This window comes from Ciconia boyciana, chromosome 5 (genome assembly GCF_034638445.1).
Source record: "Ciconia boyciana chromosome 5, ASM3463844v1, whole genome shotgun sequence".
In the NCBI taxonomy this organism is placed as follows: Eukaryota; Metazoa; Chordata; class Aves; order Ciconiiformes; family Ciconiidae; genus Ciconia; species Ciconia boyciana.
This window is the reverse complement of record NC_132938.1, coordinates 2,286,750-2,306,418: the sequence shown is the minus strand read 5'-3', so window position 1 is coordinate 2,306,418 and position 19,669 is coordinate 2,286,750. Positions and strand designations below refer to the sequence as shown.

The following is a 19,669-nucleotide window of genomic DNA, read 5'->3' as shown; positions in this document are numbered from 1 at the left end:
ATTTCTCTAACAGCCCAACTGGGCTTTCCCCTAAGGAGCTGGAGGGAAACGGTGATTTTCTAGAGAAGCTCTGAGCATGGTTCTTCTGTAATTTTGCACAAGTTTGTGGGGTTATTTGTGTGATGTACTAAGAAGGAGGAAGCAGAGAGTAAGAGCTGTGCACCGCTCTCCGCTACGGTGCTGGTTTCGTTTCCTCCTATCGCTGAAAAAAAGTTTTACTTCATATTAGAACATTTCCGAGATGACACAGACAGCTTTTTCTAAAAGTATTTTTGTAGTCTGGGGGAAATCTCTTGAGCTGTAGGGAAAGCTCTAAGTCCGTGCAAGTTATGGGAGGGTGAGCAAGTAAATATGCCCAATAAGCTCGTGCATGAACGTGCAAATAGGGACAGGTGGAAGACAGTCAAAAATGTTTCCTGCCCATGTGGGGAAAAATATATTTCAGCAAAAATAAGAAGGAAGAAATGTCATGGGGAGATGTCAGCTCGGAGAGCTTTGCCTGCAGGGGTGAGCAGGGGGACAGCCGAGCTACAGCATCTGCTACTGCTCTGCACCAGTGCATCCAGCTCCAGTGGGTGCGGGCAGGATAATTAATTACTAGGATAACTAAACAAACAAGTGCACAACTGCTTCGTCCTACAAAGCCGGTGCTTTTCCCCACCACAATCCATCTAGGCAGAGACTAAACCCCGTGGGGTCAGCGCCACGGTCTGACAGCCCTGAGAGCCACAGGAAAACAGCCTGGGGACACCCTGAAACCGCATCATGGTTTGTGACTTATTTATTAATTGGAAGAGTGAGTGGGTTTAAATAATGGGGAATAAACAGCTGCTTTTCTGCAGTGCAGGGAAATTTGGGATGACTGTATTGTTGGGAGCCGGAAAACCCAACAGGAGAAGAACCCTGGAAGGGAAAGTGGCACCAACCAGCTGAATTTCATAGAGCTTTGGGACAAATTAAAGGGTAAAAGCAAAGGAAAACAAACCCTGCGGGGATGCCAGAGAGCATGAAAGCTAATGACTGCCACTCCAGAGCATCCTGCATTCAGATTTAGTGGCTTTGGGGTGAGAGATGTGAGCTCACCCCACTGCAGCCCCATGATGCTGTGAGTCCCCGCCGGCATGACCAGGGACTGGGCACCCCTTGGCCCTCCAGTCTTACAATAAAGAATAATTTCATTGTGCCGAGATGTGGGTTAACAGGAAAATGCCTTGGATTCCTGTAATGTGTCTACCAGATAACATCCATTTGCTTCCATCCCTAGCTCTTTTGGGATGGGGCTGCTACCCTGCGGAGACCACTGCCTTCTGCTACCCTGCAGAGACCACCAGCCCTGCCGGCTCCTGGGCCCCGGGATGTGCTCGCTGCAGGGAACTGGGATGTGCAGGGCAAATGGGGAGGAGGGCAACCAGCTGGGTCCCCCTTTGCAATGGGGCACTGCACCCGCAGTGGTGCCTTGCAGGACAGGGTCCCCTCCCCACTCCCCAGCCCACCCAGCTGCAAACAGCATCCACAACCTGCTGGGGGGGTGAGGGGCTGCACCCCATCCCCACCACCACTTACCCAGTGGCCGCTGCCATGACACAGCCGCCTTGCTCCGGGGTGGCCTCCACACAGCAGCCCGTGCTGTCGTGGCTCATGCCGAAATTGTGGCCGATTTCGTGGGCCATAGTGGCGGCTGCTCCGATGGGCTGCTCTGAGTGGTCCTGCATAGGGATGGGGGATGCGTCAACACAGCAGCCAGGAGCGATGGAGAGGGGTGATCCCGCAGCAGGGAATAGGGTTGGGGTGATGGAGGGACCACAGCATCCCTGGGATTGCAACTGGACCCCGGGAGAGGGACAGAGAGAGGGATGGAGGAGGATTCATGGCAGAAGTGAGGTTTGGTCTCCTAAAAGTCCCACACAGGACTGTTGGGAAGCTCTTTTGCTGGGGCCAGCTGCTGAAAACCTAGGACCTTGGAAGGCGTAACCCAAAAACCAGAAACCAGAAACCCCATACCACCACTCTGCCTAGGGACCACAGGTCACCAGGGCCACCATCACCCCATCAGGAGGAGGAGAAGAGTTATCTGGGGTGGAGACAACCCTACAAAACTAGAGAGCACAAGCAGAGAACAAGCAGGGGCTATTCAATACGAGGGGCAGAAGGAACACAGGAGATCCCAACGCTACTGCTAGCTACAAACTGGAGGTGCACATGGGGCAGGAGACCTTTAAACCAGCCCTTTCTCACCCTCCTTAGTACTTGGCCAACATCTGAGAGGGGTAAGGGGCTACCAGCGTCATCGTTTGCTCTCAGGCTGCATCCTAGGACCAACCCCAGATGGCTGGTCCTCCAAGCCCATGAAGAACCCCAGCAAGATGGGGTGGTGATGGGGTCCCCCAGCCTGGGAGGAGCAGCGGGGACCCCCGTGCCCCTCTTACCATGCTGACACCTCCGGAGTTATCCGCGCTGCACATCCCCTCCAGCGGGGCCATGCCAATGGTTGTCCCCCTGAACGTCTTCCCTCTGCCCGGAAAGGAGAACGGAGGGGCAGTTAACACCCCAAGGGTGGTTTGGAGACCCCAGTCCGAGCTGGGACCCCCCTGCCCCAACATTCCCAGGTCCATAGGGGTTGCTCACGTCAGCAGCTGGGCGTTGTCATGCTTCTTGCGTGACCTCAGTGCCTTCTTCCACTGCAGGAAGGACCAAAGCGTGGCATTGGCGTCGCTGGTGACGGCGCACTGGTCCCGCTCCGTCCACACCTCCAGGCCGATCAGGGCCACCTTGATATTCAGCGACCTGTAAAACTGCGGGGAGGGGACAGGGATGGAGGGGATGGGGAATGGCATTCTCTGTACGTCCTCCATCACTGCCACAGCATTTCAGGTGGTGGGTCTCCATGCTTTACCTCCCACTGGGTGACTCGGGGACACACTTGTCCCAAATCCACATGCAAGCATGAGCTCTACAGGCACAGGCGTGGGCACAGGACCTAGTCAGGGTGGCACGATGCCATCCATCAGCAGACAACGCTTAAGCATGTCCCTGCTCATGTCAAGGACGCCAGCATTGATCCCCATCGCCACAGCAGGGCGAAGAGCGAGCACCCTCTTCACTGCTGCAGCTCAGCCGATGGGTGGCAAAGCATTTTCCGTCGTGTGCTCACATCTGCCATCTAAACTCCTCGCCCCAGTGACATTCCCTGGGGCCACCACCAGGCTGGCCCCGAGCTCAGGTGCTTCCACATGCACCGGGAATGACGGAGGTGGTAGCAGGTCCCTCTCACCAGCTGTTACCTTGTCCACGTAGTTTGCGATCTCCACGATGCGCTGCTTGGTGTGACCCAGGTTGAAGTTCTGGTTCCTGTACTGCAGAGAGATGGGGATGGGGAAGGGTCACCGGAGGAAGAGCAGGGAGGGAGACAGAGAGGGGACTTGGCTTTTGGGCAGGGGACCAGGTTTCTGCCCCCCACGGCACTCACCAGCGTGTGATCAGCAACGATGAAGAGCTCCATGTACTTCATGGTCCTCCAGGCATCTCTCTTCGCCTGCAAGACAGACAGCAAGGCTTGGAGGAGCGAAAGAGTGGGCAGCCCATGGCTCTGGGCATCACAAGTTCCCCAGACACTGCAGAGCTGCCCAGGAAGGATGGCAGAGAGGGGAAATTGAGGCACAAAGAGACCAGGAAAATTTGGGCAGCTTTAGTGCAATTCCCAATGCCACCTCACATCACATCCCACGTTGTATGACACAGCACCGATCCCCAACCCACACATCCTCCCTTTGAGGTCTCCTGCCCGAACTCAAACAGGCGAGCTGCCCATGAACACCCCTCATGTCCCATCTGCCTGCGCAACCCTGCCCAGATTGCCAGGGTGATGGGCACCCCACTGCAAGCTGCAGGCCCCACTTTCAGCCCTCTGCCCCTCCACAAGCGAAGGACCCCAGGATTTACCCGCTGGTGCACTGGCTGGAAGAGCCAAGCGATGTCAGCAATGGTGCTCCCGAAATCGTCACCGTGGCCGCAGGTCCCACCTTGGATGGGCAAGTGCTCTGCTCGGTGGATGACGTGGTGGCCCAGCTCGGGTGTCCCCAGGGGTTTCAGGTAGTAGCTGGCGTTGCTGCTCAGCACTATCAGGCCCCTGGCAATGGAGAGCAGCCCCTGATGGCTCCTGGTGCTTTCACTCCAGCTCCCCCAGTCCCTGCTGAGGCCCCACAAACTCACTGCACCTCAGTTTGGCCCATACGCCAGGGTGGGAGCAGAGACAAAAGATGGGTGTCTCTGTCAACACAGCCCTATGAGCTAATATATCCTTAGCATTAAAACCTCCATGCTGGTCAGACCAGGCGAACGGGAGATGGCAGCTGGTGGTTGCACCGGGACAAAGCTCAGTTCTGGGGTACCCGCTGTGGGCCGCGGGATCTTGCTTCCTCCAGAGACGAATTTCCTCGAAGGCAGCTCATGCTGCCTGAAAAACAGCCTCTCCCCCTCTGCCCACCCCCGGGGTCGGGTGAAGGATGGGAGAAGGGGAGCAATGGAAAATCAGCCCCACGAAGCATCTAGAGCTGGGCTTGCAGGACTGTCGGAGCTGCTCCAGGGGGTTCCCAGAGGGGGTCCCTGCAGGGAGGAAGAGGGCAGCCGGATCCATCCCCCTCTTCATCAGCCCCACAAGCCCACCCACCCCGCACGTCTCCGTACCGTATTCCCGAGCAGGTGCTGAGGACGACCCACGAGTCGCCGTAGCCCTGGACGTGCCCATGGTAGTAGCAGTGGTCCTAGGAGAGAGGCGATGGAGGCTTCCGTTAGAAAACACCACGCACAGCTTGGCAGCAACAAACCCCACATGCTCAGCCCAAAAACCACCCGTTTTGCATTTCCCGGCCAGTCAAGCGGTGTCCCTCTGCACCGGGGAACGGGAGGGATGGAGCTGGGAGGCTGCTGGCTCCGGCGGTTCAGCCAGGGACGCAGACAGCCCCGCGCCCGGCTCGGTACGCTGGAAGGGTGACAAATAGCTGGTGGGGGGACGTCGGGGAGAGCGAGGGCTGCTCGAGCCCAGCGCTGCCTGTGTTTATTTCCTGAGGTGCTGTATCTCGGCCAAGAGATACAGGAGCCACGTGTTGCTGCATTCCCCCCGCGACAGGCGCCGGGGATGCTGCCAGCGAAAACACCGCGTCTCGTCCTGGCGGGGCTTTGCCTTCATCCTAAGTGCCAAGGCACCCTGAAAAATCGAGATGAGCGACGCCCGTCCCCCAGCACCCACCGTGTGGTTGGGGGCCACCGTCACGGGCTGCCCGTCCGCAGTGTAGTGCGTCTCGGTGTAGCCTGGCCCCAGCAGCCTGCGGAGAGAGGAGAAGGGAGAGGGGTGAGGACCCTCAAGCTGCTCTGGGCGTCCTGGCACAGGGACACGCTAAGCCTCTGTGCCCAGCCCTGGGCAGCCACGCAGGGCTAAGCCGCCTGCATGGTCTCACTTCACAGCCCCCCTTTGCAAAGCTTTGGGCAGCGGAGCTGGCGGTGCAGCCATCACTGCTGCATCAGGGCTGGCCCCCGACCACCAGTTGCCCACGGCCAGCGGGGACACGAATCACAGTCCAACGTCCCCCTTTGCGTCTCAGCAAGGAAGGGGCTGCCCATACTGCTTTGAGGTCCTGCTGGTCTGGGACAGGGGACCTGCACAGGAGGAGCCCGGCTGCCCAACCACCCCTGGCTCAGGGACAACCTCACCACCACCGAGGATGAGCAGCCGGGCAGGGTGACAGCTTCTCCATACGGACCAAACCCCCCTTGGGACTACCAAAGACCCCAGGGGGAAGCATCCCACTGGGAGAAGAAGGGATCAACCCTGTACTCGGGGTCCAGCCGAGGACACAGGAGGTTTGGGGTCTCCGACACAGCCACTGCCTCCAGCCCCAGGCATGTCACTTCGCCTCACTCACAGCACAGCAAGGGTGATGCTCCTGACACAACACCCCAGCAACAGGCCAGAGGGTCCCCGAAAAAACAGAGCTGATCGTGAGAAAGCTCAGGCTGCTTTTAGCAAAGCCCGCGCTCCCCTGCCTTCACCCCGCGTGCCTTGGCTTCCCCCCAGCTGCCCCAGCTGACAAATTGCTTCCTGCCGTGGGGAAGAGCCAGAGCCGAGCTTGCAACCGGCAAGCGTGTGGGGCTGGGGGTCCTGGGGAGCAGACGGGGGGGGATTTAGACTGAATTGACCCCACAGGTGATGGGAGAGAAGAGAAAGGGATGGGGGTTTCCCACACTGCAGGACTCTGCAGCACCCTGCCCAGATGCCAGGGTGATGGGCACCCCCACCACCAGCTTGCAGCCTCCATGGAGACAGCAGGTTCCCCGAGGGACAGTGTGCACGCAGGGGTCTTGGCCACCTGAAGAAGGACAAAGCAGGGCTGGGTTTACCCCTGCTGACAGTTTGGCCCTCGCTTTGTGGGGTTTGGCCCCATCCCAGGGGTTTTATTCTGCAGCAGAAGAAAATAAACCAAGCAGCCGGCCCCAGAATAGCCCTCCCGCCTCTTGGTTTCTATTTTGCAACCAGTTTGGCTCCAAAAATGTTGCTGTGGGCACATTCCCGCCTTCCCAGCCCACCTGTGAGTGTGTGCCTGGCACCAGTAACTCCAGTTACAGCGGAGAAAGGAGACAGGAGCTCAGCCTGGGTCCTGGAAAGGGACGCGTGGGCAGCCTGGCAAGACAAGTGCCTGGCCAGCGCGGGGGCAGATGGGCAGCTGCCCATGCAGGATGGGGACAGGGATGGGGACAGGTCAGCTGAGGACAGCAGAGAGGCAAAAGCCTCCACGCCATGCCTGGGGAATAGGGGCAACTGGGAGGGCTTAGCTGATCCCCCATCCAGGGGCACAGCGAGTCCCAGCACGGCTCAGACCACTGGGATGTCCTCTCCAGGGCAGGTCAAGGACCAGGAGCCCCAGGGAAGGAAGGGCAAGGAGATGTGTATTCTATTCCAGCACAAGGGAAGGCCTTCTTGGAAAACACCACAAAGGATGGTTTTGGAGGCCGACCACACGTCTCAGAACCAGAAGAAAGAAGATTTGAGTTCTAGCGTGGCCTCACTGGCCCATGAGCTAGCAGGACTAAGGTAGCCCTTAGCTGGCACAAGACAGCAGTGTAGATGGCCAGGGCTGCATTGGTCTCCCCAGTAGACACAACCACTGGGCACAGCCAGTCTTGGGTGTTGCGGACTGCCCTGGGTGCCATATGGACTGCCTTTCGTGCCGTGGATGGTCTTGGGTTCTATGGACTGCCTTGGGTGCTATGGATGGTTCTGGCTGCCATGGAAGTTCTTGGGTGCCATGTCTTGGGTGTCATGGACTGTCCTGGGTGCCACAGATGGTCATGGGTGCTATGGACTGTCCTGGGTGCCACAGATGCTCTTGGATGCCACATACTATGCTGGGTGCCATGGATGATCTTGAGTGCCATGGACTGTCTTGGGTGCCATGGATGGTCCTGTGTGCTATGGATGCTCTTTGATGCCATGGAAAGTCTGGGGTGCCACAGACGGTTCTGGGTGCCACAGATGGTCCTGGGTGCCACAGACCGTCCTGAGTATCATGGACAGTCCTGGGTGCCACGAATGCTGTTGGGTGCCATGGATGATCCTGGGTACCACGGATGGTCCTGGGTGCCAAGGACTGCCCTGGGTGCTTAGCTCCCTTTTGCTGCCACCAACCCCCTCATCTGTTTCACTGTGCCCTCACCCAGAGCTCAGCATCCTACAATGCCCCACGCTCCTCCAATCCTGCCAGCGGCACCACAGCCACCAGGGATGCTCTTCACCCCTCCTGGCCACACTCATCCCTTCAGCATGGCAAAGTGGTACCAAGCCAGAATTAGGGTCATGACAAGACATACAAACATCTCCAGGCCTGGTGCACCAGCTAGAAACAAGGCTAAGCTTTGCACATGAGCTTTCAAGCCCCACTGCCAACCTCCCCACTGCCCACAGTCCTAAAACAAAACATGCATGGGAACCCCCCAGTTCTCCTTCCCGTACACCAAAAGCCCCTCTGCAGGTTGCTGGGATCTGCTGCCTGGCAGGGCCATTCGAGGGACATCGTGGTGGCTGCTTTTGTACCCAAACAGCAGCAAGAAGAGGGCTCTGTGAGGCATGAGCCTCCCACAGCTGCTGGTGAAAAGCAGAAGTGGAAGGAGAAGCCCGTCCTGCAGAGATCAGCTTTCTGCCCTGCTCCACCACGGGGTCACCTGGCACCAGGAGTGACCTGAACCCAAAAGGGACAAATGTGACAAGGTCTTGGGGAGACGGACAAGGAGAGCAGGGCAGGAGATGGAGATGATTGCTCTCCTTGCTCCAGCTCCAGCACGAGAGGATGCCAGGTTGGGTGAGTGTCACAGGGGACAGGTGCTGCTGGCACCTGCATCCAAGCTGAACCAAAGAAGGACCCCAGAAAGGGTCGAGTGAGGCTACATGGCAAGGTCACCCAGGAATGGTGCCAGGCTGCCAACCCCAAGATCAGACCAACAGAAGAGCAGCAGAGGTTTCCAAATCACCGCCAGCAGTCAGTACTGCCCACCATGAGATCCCTCCAAAGACCTCACAGAATTAGCCCTACCAGCGGGATGGCGGCCCAAGAGCCCCCCATCCCGCTGACCCTCTGCCTGGCACATCTCCATCCCCTAAGCACCCCACACCACCTTCACCCATGCTGGGTCCTGCACCGTGGCATTGAGCCAAGACTGTTTCTTGCACAACATGGGTGTGGGCAGTGGAAAAAGGAGCGTTTCAGCCCAAACTGCCACATCGGCAGGAAGCCACGCTGGGCCGTCCCTTCCCCTGCGGGCAGGAGAGCCAGGACAGGGCAGCCAGGATACTACCGCTCCAGGTGGGGCCATGCCAGGGAGACCCAATGCCCCTTCCCCAGCCCCAGCCCCGACACTTACTGGTTCCTCTCCAGCACCAGGATGAGCTCTCTGCCCTCGGCCATCACGGCCACCTTTGCCTGGGCAGGCGCCGGCACCTACGGAGGAAGCAAAGGAGGGACGGGGTTAGAAAAGACAGAGCCCAGGATGCTGCCAGCCAGGTGCCTGTCCATCCTGCTGCCTGCCTGTATTATTGTAGGACCTACTGTTCCGTTAGCAACACAAAGGGCAGCAGGTGCAATGGATTTTGAGCACCATCCCTGTTTGGACAAGCAGGAGCTGCTTTTCCCACTGCAAAAATGCAGAAGGCAGTGAGAGCATGCGTGCCCCAGGGCAGGGGCAGGGGCGGGTGTGAGTGGGGACGCAGGGGCCACGAGGTCCCTGAGCATCCCCAGCCACTCTGCAGGGGACAGCCCACACCGACCCACACCACCTCGCACCTCCCAAAAGCTCAGTCCCTCGATTCAAGCTGGCAATGGACCATGGGGCACCCTGTGCTGTTCCCAGCGGACACCATCTCCTCTGCCCATCCCTGTCCCCAGCACCTTCCTCTGCTCCCCAGCTCAGGGTGCATCCCAGCCTCTCCTCCGTGGATCTGCTCCACCTACTCCATCCCCTGCCACAAGCCTGTGGAAGGCAAGAAATAAACCCTCCTGCTTGATTTCCCATGAATAGCAGCAGATAAAAGAGCATTCGCACTGGGATTCACCCCGCAAGAGTGGGGGTGAGAAAGCAAATCCCAACTCTGCTGGCAGCTCCCCCAGAAAAAGGCAGCAAGAGAGAACTGATATGGGATACAGGATCAGCAGCACTGCCCCGAGCATCCCGAACGGAGTCTCTGTGTGCTCTGTCCCACCGCAGCTGCATCCCACCGGAGATCCTGAGCTGGATCCTGCAGAGGCTGGTCCCTGGGTGGGTCAGCACCTGCGTGCACCCCTGTGGGGTACGGAAATAAATAGCAACCGCCCGGGCACCGGATAACTGCACTGTTAAAAATACCGCAGGGCAGCAAGAGGAAATGATTGACTCAGCTTCCCCAGGATGCTGGCGGTTTTACTCACTCCCTCACTTTGGAGGGCGTTAAATGGGAATCCCATAGAGTGATCCACACCAGCACGGCTGGTTTGCACGTGACGGGATGGGCTGGAGCCCAGAAGTGCTGCCCTCCTCCGATGTCCCCATATCCCTTCCCTGGCTCCAGCGCTGGGGACACTAAAAGCATCACCCTGTCTCTGTTTATGGCCCAGCCGGCGTGGCTGGCTCTGTCTCCCTCGCTCAGTCCCTCCCCATCCATGACGGATGCAGGGAGCCCGGCGAGCTGCCAGCCCTCGGCCCCATGCTCGGGATCTGCCACGGGGCCCCGGCACCCTGGCCGTGAGCTGGTGAGGTTTTCCCAGCTCTGGAGGGAAAGGGGAGAGGAAGGAGCCATTCCTGCAAGGCTCTGGCTTCAGCTGCTCTCAGCATCACGGGGTTTTGCAGCCGGTCACTAGGAATGCAGTGGGGAGGGGGTAAAGTTGCATGATTCCCAGCCTGGGCTAAAACAGAGGCCACATCCTGCTGTCCCCTCTCATCCCTATGGAGATGGCTGGCAAGGCTTTGCTCCTCGCGCACCCCGGTCCCCACCCCGCATCCTGGGCACTGGGGACACGGGGGACCTCCAGCCTGGCAGCCCCAGGGTCACCCTCCTGGGGACCGTCATGCTTTTAAGGGGCAGCATCATGGGACAAAGCGTTTTGGGGTGCAGGGCAGCCGGGTACCACCGCTGCTGCACCCCAGGACACAAAGTTTGTGCTCCCAGGATGGGTGTTCCTGCAGGTCCACCCCAAATTGAGCTCCAGGGATGCAGGGACCCTATTAAGCTGCTCAAGTTGGCCACAGGGATGCTTCTGGCCCCAAGGAGACCCACGGGTCTGAGCCCTTATGGCCCCATTTCCCAAGGAAGGGGAGGTGCCGGTCACCCCAGCCCTTTGCAGCACGAGGACACAGTGAGGGAGTGGGGCTGGCCGAGCCCCCCCTCCGCCTCCAACACTGTCTTCCCAGCTCCAAAAAAGGAGAGACCAGACACAGCACTTAAAAAAAAAAAAAAAAAAACAACAGCAAAGCAAGCCGAGTCCAAGGCCCTGCCGCTTCCCGGGCCACGGCACGGCCACGGCACAGCCACGGGCCCCGCTCCCGGCGAGGGGTCCTGTGCGATGCAGGGAGGAGGAAGCCGGGGCAGAGGGGTCCCCTCCTTCGGCAATGGTGGGAACAGGCTGTATTTTTAGAACGTGATCTTATACAAACATCACTCCTTGGCCAAACATGGTCTGTACATTTTTCTTGCCATTTCCCTTCTTTCCCCTGCCTCACCCTCCCTTTTTTCAAGCTTGTTTCTCCCCGTCTCTGATCTCCCCAACACCCTCTCTCCACAGCCCATCTCCTCTTCCTCCTCCTCCTCCTCCTCCTCCTCCCCAAGGCCCTGCCAGCTCCTTCCCAGTTTTGAATTCCCCAGCAATTACTCCCTGCCTTGACTTAAGGGCTTTTACTGGCAAAATGCTCTTTCCCAGCTGCTGTCTTAAAGGGACACGTGTGTGTGCAGGGTTATCCCGGCATTCGCAGCTCCCCGTGCACGCACCATCCCGTCTCCCAGGCTGCCAAAGGCTGGAAAACAAACCGCTGCTAATGGGATCTGTGTCCGACCCCTGCGAGGTGGTACATCGCAAGCTCTCCCCTTCCCCGTGCCTCAGTTTCCCCTAAGAGCGTGTGGAGAGGCAGTGGGGAGCAGGAGACTGATCCTGGTTTCAGCTGGGATGGGCTGAAACCAGCTCGGCCCCTGGAGAAATAAATAGCAATGAGTAAGGCAAGGGAGAAGGAGGGCGCGAGCACCACTCACGCCAGGCAGGAGTCGAATAACCCAACTCTAAGGCCAGGAAAAGTTATTGCATTAATTAATCACTGATAATTTTGCCTTGAGCCTAACTGGCAGGCAGTTGGGTCCCCAAGAGCTGGCAGCCACGACGTTGTGCACGAGGAATGAGCAGGGATCAGCATCATCCCAGGCTCCAGCGTCAACCCAGGCTCCAGCATTTTCCTGGGTTCCAGCATCAGCCTGAGCTCCAGCATCCTCCTCAGCTCCAGCACCATCCCAGGATCCAGCACCATCCCAGGATCCAGCATCTGTCCCAGGCTCTAGCACCTTCCTGGGCTCCAGCATCATCCTCCCTCATCCAAATGCCACCACCTCCTTTCTCCAGCGGCCATGAAAAGGATGCACCGGCCCCACCACAGGCTGCAGGAACCACTTTCCCTCAGCCCTGGCTGGATGGGGAGGTGGTGGCCCCTCTCCAGGACATCCCAGCAAAGCTAGTCCCACCAGGGGCTGGGCTGGGAGAGGCAAAGAGCAGCTGGGATGAATCTGCCCTGGCCAGGACCCAGCCCGCGAGCAGCCCAGAAGACCCACTGGGCCGAGTTCAAGTCTATTTTTCTTTTTCAATCCGCTGATCAGAAAAACCGCAGCGATGTTTGCAGAGGAGCTGAGGCCAGAGGGTTTGCATTGCTCTTCAAGGGGAAAGACGATCTTTGTTTCCTCACGGCTCCTGGCCCTCCTGCTCACCCAGGCTCCTTCCTCTGCCCTTGCTGGAAAGCTCCCGCTGCCCTGCAGGAGAGCGGCTTGCCCAGGAGCAGCCTTGGAGAGCACCAAGCTCCTTGGGAAACCACTGGTTAAGCCAAAATCCAGAAGCCACGTTCAAATCACAGCCTGGCCGTCTGCTCGGGCAGGTCCCACAAGCCCCGATTTCCTAAGTAAGCACATGCAAGCCTGGATAGAATGAGGAAGACGGGGATCAGAGTTACCAGGAGATGCTCCACAGAGAATTTGGTGATGGGTTTTGCAGCTGGAGCATCACGGCTGAGCCAGGTCCTCCCCAGGCAGCCAGATCCCAGCAGCACAGTTGGGGTTTGAAGAGCACAGCTTGGGGACTGCATCGCCTTGTCCTAAATGCACACCGGGATCGGGATCCGAGACCTCAAGGACTAGCCTCTCGCTCCAGCTGCTCACTGAAAAAGCATCCTGGGGGCAGCCAGCTCCAGGGAAGTCGGGGGGCCAGGGTAATCCAGGCCCTGGAGGCAGAGGCAGGATTTTGGTTGTTTCGAAGCAAATTTGGCTCAGGGACCACATCAGGGTTTGCTCAGTCCTGCCACAGGTTGCCAAGGGAAAAGGGCTTCCTTGCAGGAAACAGATTGCAGGAGTGCACGTCCTTGGCACCTGCAGCTCATCCCAAACCACGGGCGGTCCTCTCCGCCCTTCCTCCTCCCGGAGCAGGGCTGTGACCCCACATGGATGTGATGATCACAGGGGAGGGGTCTGCGCCGCAGGGCTGGGGGAGGGATGGGGTGTCACACCCCGACTGCGACCGGCGGGGATGCTCCAAGTGTTCGTCAGCGAGGATGAAGGGGACGGCCACGTCCCACCCCCAGGACAGGCAGACAGGGACCCAGCAGATGACCCCGTGGTGTGAGGGGTAGCGGTGGGTGGAAGGATGCTCCATTGGTGCCAAGGTGCATTCCCGTACAGGGACGGGGTGCCAGGAGAGAGCCGGAGAGAGACTGAGGGGCTCTTCTGCCTGGGTGCTCCTCAGTCCTCACGATTTATAGAATCACAGAATCACAGAAGGGTTTGGGTTGGAAGGGACCTTTGAAGATCATCCAGTCCAACCCCCTGCCATGGGCAGGGACACCTTCCACTAGACCAGGTTGCTCAAAGCCCCATCCAACCTGGCCTTGAACTCTGCCAGGGATGGCGCATCCACAACGTCTCTGGGCAACCTGCTCCAGTGCCTCACCACCCTCATCATAAAACATTTCTTCCTTATGTCCATCTAAACCTACCCTCTTTCGGTTTAAAACCATTGCAGCGAGAAACCACACTTGGGAAAAAGCAATTACAAAGGGAAAGAAATAAGGCAGGGAACACCACCGGCAGCACGACAGGCTGGGGGGGTCCCCAGGGTGAGGACAGGGGACTCCCATGACTCGGGGCTGGATACTGGTGGGACGCCTGGGCCAGGATGCTGGGCACAACCTCCATTTCCAGCTCCGAAGGACTGGAAAAGCCCGCGGTCAGCCCCGGCAGCCTTCGCTCCGTGCCCCGAGCTGGGGGGAAGGAGCGGGAGGAGGAGGATGCCGGCAGCAGCGGGGCAGGATCCCACCCCAAGCCAGCAGCGACGAGGGAACTGTTTGCAATCAGGGTCCTCACGACCTCCTCCTCGGCCTCTCCAAAATCGCTTCCATGTGTGCCAGGAGCCGTCGAGCCCGCGGGGAGTTCAGCCCCGAACAATAGGAGAGAGGAGCGTGTAGAGGGGGGAGGCAGGGTCCATCCTGCCCAGTGCCGTGCCAGCCCGCACACGATGGGACCGCAGGGCCACCACCACCATCCTCCTCCTCCTCTTCCCACCGGCTCAACATCGCTCCTCTGGGAGGACAGAAAGGAGACGCGGTGATGTCCCCCGGGACGGAGGCACGGGCCACCCCGCAGCATCCCACCTGCTGCGCAGAGGAGCAGCCCCTGGTGAAGGGATGGAGGAGCCTCGGGGCGGTCACCACGCTTGAACCCGTCATTTCACGCGCTTCGGATGTCGTCTCCTCGCAGACTCCCGCCCTGAAAACCAGCCATGTCTGGGCAAACAGAGTGGGCTGGCGGCAATCACACAGCTGTATTTATTTCCAGGATCTTTGCTGGAGGGTAGGAGGAGACGGGGTGGGAATGGGGCGGACTAAATTGATCCTAAAAATATGCATGTCAGCAGTACCAGGGCAAAAAGGGCCTCTCTGGGGCTCTGTCCACAAGCGGGGAGCCCGCTCGCCCCTACCCCATCCTTTGTCTGGTTGCCATCATCCTTTCCCCATGAAGCCTCCCTGCTCCCGGCTGCGACCACCCTCCCTCTCCCCTCCTTCCCCCCCCTCCGAGGAACAGGAGCCTCCTTGTTTCGGGCTGGCTGGAGCCAGCAGAGGCAGAGCAGATGCCAGGAAACACGCCAGGACCTGCCCAGCCCCCCCTGGCCCTGGCCGGTGGCCGTCCCAGCCCCACCGGCCCTGGGGTCCCTCAGCAATTCCCGAAACACCCCACGCACCCGTGATCTGCACCCACCCAGCACAATTTTGGGCAGCGGGGTGTTAGCGAGCGTATAAATAAACCTCCTGTTGCCCGAAATAAACAAGTGCCCTCCAACCTAAATATAGACCGATCCGGGGCTGCTAGGAAGGGAGGGGAGATTTCTGCAGGCTGACCACAGCATCCCCAACGCGATGGGCTATTTCAGCTACCGGAGAAGCACAATTCCCAGCAGCCAGCACCCGTGGGAGCGACGCTCCCGATTCTCCCGGGAAAAGGCATCATCCAGCCCCTCGGAGGAAGTAGGGCAGCACAAAGCCCCTCTCCGTTTTTGCTGCCGGGAAGCGGGGCTGACCCTCTCCCTCGGTATCTCCTGCCTGGAGTAAGGAGGTCTCACTTGGAGGTATCTCAGGTAGCTTCAAAGCTGCATCCTCAGCCCCTGCTCCAGGGAGATGCCACCAGAGAAAGTAAGTTCCCAACACTGAGTCTTCTCAGCAGTGAATCTGTTCAGCCCCAAAACACAATGGTTTCCCGCAACCATCCGCATCAGTGCTCGTTGTGCTGGGAAGCGATTTGCTCTGCCCTGAAGGAGACCACAGCCCCCGAGGCCCTCCCAGCTGCTGGGTACAAGGACCAGCTGCTGCGGCCGATGGGCAGCTGCGGAGCCGGTTGACCCCAGAGCTAGGCAAGGTGCCAAACCCAGGCGAAGGTCACCACAAGTATCTCATAAAGTGGATTTGGAGGCTGGGGGTGGCGGGGAGGGTGCAACAGGCCAGCAGAGCAGCCCTGGGAAGAGATGTCCTCTCCTCCATGCAGCCCATGCCTGGCTTCTCAGCAGCCTTCCCAAGAACATCGCTCTTAAATCCTGCAGCACTTTCCCTTGAGCAAATATTGTTGGTCTGTCTGTCCTGGCCAAACCATCAGTCTGTCAAATTATCTCCATCTCCTCTCTCCAAACTGCCCAGCTCCTTTCTACTCACCCTGTAGCTCTTGGCCAACCTTTCTACTGCCCAATAGTCAAGACGATGCTTAATTAACTCAGTGTTCAATCCTCTGCTTTCCCTGTTCATCACCTCAACAGGGTGATGGGTCCTGCAAACTCGATATCCTGCTCACGGGTCCTGCAAACTTGACATCTCCATCCAAGTCCCACTGTGAAGACCTCCAGATACAGGACCTGGCCGCGCAGTGCAGGGGAGAGGAACCGTCTCTGCCCTTACCTTTTCATCCAGGCTGACGGCTCGTCTGGTACGGCCCCCGAGGAGCCAGTGCGGGGTGACCCGCTCTCCATAGGACAGTGGACCTGGGAAGGAGAAGACCCAGTGAGCATGTGAACAGACCATGCACGTCCCTGAGAGCAGGAGCTCCTCCGCAGCCATGTCAAGAGAGAAATGGGGGGAAGAGACAGAGCTGGGGGCTCCGGCTGACGTCCAGGGCCACCTCTTAGGTGGTTCTGGGTGACGGACACCAGCATAAAGCTGAAGCATCGCTCCTTCCCTAGGCCAGTGCCCTCATCGCTGCCCCAGCCTTGCTCCTGGAAGCCTCCCAGGAGCATCGCTGCTCACCCAGGTCCCAAACCTGTGATCTAAATCCCCTGAAACCCTCCCGGAGAAGCAGCCGGCACATGGGTGGCACCACCCTGGTCCCACTCGTGTCCCCGCCATCACCAACCAGCTCAGGCAAACCCCACCAAGCACCCCTAGAGCACCCCAGCCCAGGGCGAGGGCAGGGGCTGTGCAGGCAGCAGCGCATCCTCCCGCCCGCTCCATCTCTCCTGAATCACACAAGCAGCTTTTTTTTTTCCCCCATTTTGGGGGAGGCTTTATGCTTTCACACCATTGATCGCCGCTATTTACGGGATGGGGAAGCGTGGTTCAATCACCCAGAAATCGAGCCATCATCTTTCCAGCCAGAGCTGGGCTCAAGCAGGGAGCAGAGGAGCTAAAATAGCTGCAGCACGTTATGGGTTTCTCTGAGCCATCCCAACTCCCCCGGGCAGAGCAGTACAAGCAATTCCTTGGCTCGATTAGAGACAGGCAGACTTTCTAAGTGTTTTTTTGGTTTTCTTTTTTTCCTAAACAATGTGGCTGTATTTGATTGCAGCAGAGCGAGCAGCTACTGATGACTTAAGCCAGGACAACAACAGAAAAAAAAAATAGAATCTGAAGATGCGGCGGAGAGGGGATGAGGTCTAGCAAAAATGTCAAGGGCTGGACCACCTTGCCAAGCCAAATGTTGTCAGTGAAAGCTTGGATCTAATAACCTTCCCCAGCAAAGGGCAAAGTTATTTACTAAGGGAGTGGAATAACAGGGCTTATGGCTTTATAATTTTATATGCTTGTTTTGGTTCCCCGTGCAACGATCTGGGGGGATTTGGCTTGAGGAAAGATGAAGTTATTGAAAAGAAAAAAAAAAAACCTATTGAGTTATTGGTTGGGAATTGCAGACTGAGTGTTGAACGTGATTGAGCTACCCAGTCCGGCTCCCACGAGGCCCCGGGACGCGCCCAGTGCTATCACACAGTGGCATTTAATCAGCTTTCATTATATATAGCAAGTAATCAGATTCCAGGAATAACTGTAGATAAGGTGGTGGCACGATCCCAGTTTCCTTCTCCTCACCTCCTCCGAAAGCATTAGCGAGGCCCTCCAACCCCCCAGCCATATATAAGCTTCGTTTTCTGGTGGGGAAACTGAGGCACAGTCGCGATGCGACTTGCATTCAGCCACGCAGGGCGAGCGGCTCCGGCAGGGTTTGCTACCTTCCTATTACAGAGAAAGGGGAAAATAAAAAACCCCAAACTATTTTTTCTTCGCTGGCTGCCGTAGAGGGAGAAGAGCAGAGAGACGTTGCCTCTCCCGCCTTGCTGCAAAGCCCGTCTTTCTCCCACGCTGTCTGGGGAGAGGATGGGACACGAGGGGCAGCCGTTCTGCAGGGATTACTGGGCTGGGCTTCGGGCCACGTCGCAAAAACCTCTTGGTTATTATATTAAGCTTCTCGCTGTTTTGACTATAGATTTTGCTGGGAATCAGAGAGACTCAGAGCATGAGATAGGGCCTTAACAATCTTAGTCAAATAAACCCAAATGTAGTGCAGAGGGGGTTTGCCAGCCCCCCCCTTCTCTTTTTTTTTTTTCCTGGAAAACACACTCATTCCCAGTCCTTTCTGCGAATGCTGCGTCGGGAGCAGCGTTGCTTTGGTGTTTGGGATGTTTGCACCATTGCGGCCGGGCAGCCCCGCGTTTGGGGGATGCCCGAGCTCAAAGATGAGCCCCGCAGTGCCCAGGCTCCAGCCGAAGCGGACAGCTTTCCCGTCTGCTCCTCTTCTCCCCTTAATCCAAACAGAGGTTTCTGGCTCCCACCACCCTCCCTGTTCCTCTCCCAGCTGCGCGACTCGCATGGGTCTCTCTTGGAGTTGCTGGAAAACTTATTTTTAGCAACAGCAGAGAACCCAGCAAAGCTCAAAAGTAAAAAAAATAATAATAATAAAACTTGTGCTTTGCGTGGAGAAGCAGCAGCCCCAGCTTCTTGGTGGGGTTGTGGAAGGAATTAGGGGATGGAGAAGAGAGACTAGAGGAGGCTGAACCCAACCTGGCAACATCCTCCCCGCTCCTATTTGAAAAGTGATAGGAACCTCTGGGGAAAATAACGTATTTCCTCAACAACAGAAAAAGCCAAGTTTCACCCCAAAACACACATCAGCAGCGCAAGCCACTGCCAGCTCCCTTTCAAGGTGCCGCTGCCCAGAGCTGGGACAGTTGCAGGGACCCAAGGGAGGCACGGGATGGGGAGACGAGGGGTGTCTCTGCCGTCCGGGGGGTGCTGGGGCGGCGAGGAGCCGAATCCATCCCCTCTCTCGGGGGGGCTGGCTGGTCCCAGCCCTCCCATCCCAACCAGACCATATAGAGTCATAGCGCAGAGTCCGGCCGCCCTGGCCCGGGCAGCGCTGGGATGGGGCTTGGGGGACCCGCCGAGAGGGGGGATTTGGGGGGCCACAACCCCAGCAGGGCGATGGGGCCGAAGAGAGGGAGCGCTGCCCACAGCCTCCCCCCCTCCGAGCCCAGGGACGCGACACCCCCCCGCACCCACATCCATTCCCCCTTGCAAACCCCGGGGTACACCCACCCGCACCCCCTCTCCGCGGGCCGAACCTGGGGGCGCCTCCCCCTCGCCCCCCTCTCCCCCTTACCTCGGGGTCCAGAAGCATCCCCCCGCCCGGGGAGCAGCAGCAACAACCCCAGGAGGAAGATGCGGCTCCCCCAAAAAGCGGCCAAGCCCCCGCGGCCGCGGGGCTTGCGGGGGGCCCGCCCGGCCATGCCGGCGCTCCCCGGGGCTGTCACCGCCTCTGCTCGCCGCCGCCGGCCCTGCCTTCCCCTCTTATGCTCTCGGGTCCCCTCCCCTCCGCCCGGCTTCCCCCCTCCAGCCCCATTCACTCGCCCCGGCCGGCCCCGCTCGCCGGCGGCCGGAGCCCCCTTTCCCAGGCGCCCGGCTGGATGCTGGGCTGGGCGGCGGGAGGGGGCGGCTGGAGGGAGGGGGGCCGCATTGTTCGCCTTTATTTATTGCTGTGTTTCTTGGCCCAGCCGGGCCGCTTAATGAAAACCAGACCGGAGGAGAAGGCTGCTCCCAAGCTCCCCCCGCCGGGGCATCCCGCCGCAGCCGGGCCGGCAGCCGCCGACCCCCCCGGGCTCCCCGCCGC

At 58.8% G+C, this 19,669-nt stretch overlaps 1 protein-coding gene across 1 annotated transcript in view; it reads right to left on the bottom strand.

Annotated features, from left to right (window-relative positions):
* Positions 1 to 19,352, bottom strand: part of ADAM33 (ADAM metallopeptidase domain 33) — a 31,154-nt gene extending 11,802 nt beyond the window's left edge. Inside the window, exons 1-11 of the mRNA XM_072861445.1 lie at positions 19,163 to 19,352; positions 16,195 to 16,277; positions 8,908 to 8,984; positions 5,246 to 5,321; positions 4,684 to 4,760; positions 3,940 to 4,126; positions 3,467 to 3,532; positions 3,282 to 3,353; positions 2,626 to 2,792; positions 2,427 to 2,511; positions 1,564 to 1,706 (exon numbers count right to left, since the gene is read on the bottom strand). Coding sequence (XP_072717546.1) covers positions 1,564 to 1,706; positions 2,427 to 2,511; positions 2,626 to 2,792; positions 3,282 to 3,353; positions 3,467 to 3,532; positions 3,940 to 4,126; positions 4,684 to 4,760; positions 5,246 to 5,321; positions 8,908 to 8,984; positions 16,195 to 16,277; positions 19,163 to 19,289 — 1,160 coding nt within the window. The 5' untranslated portion in view covers positions 19,290 to 19,352. The remainder of the gene's footprint in view (positions 1 to 1,563; positions 1,707 to 2,426; positions 2,512 to 2,625; positions 2,793 to 3,281; positions 3,354 to 3,466; positions 3,533 to 3,939; positions 4,127 to 4,683; positions 4,761 to 5,245; positions 5,322 to 8,907; positions 8,985 to 16,194; positions 16,278 to 19,162) is intronic.
* Positions 19,353 to 19,669: the final 317 nt, after the last annotated feature.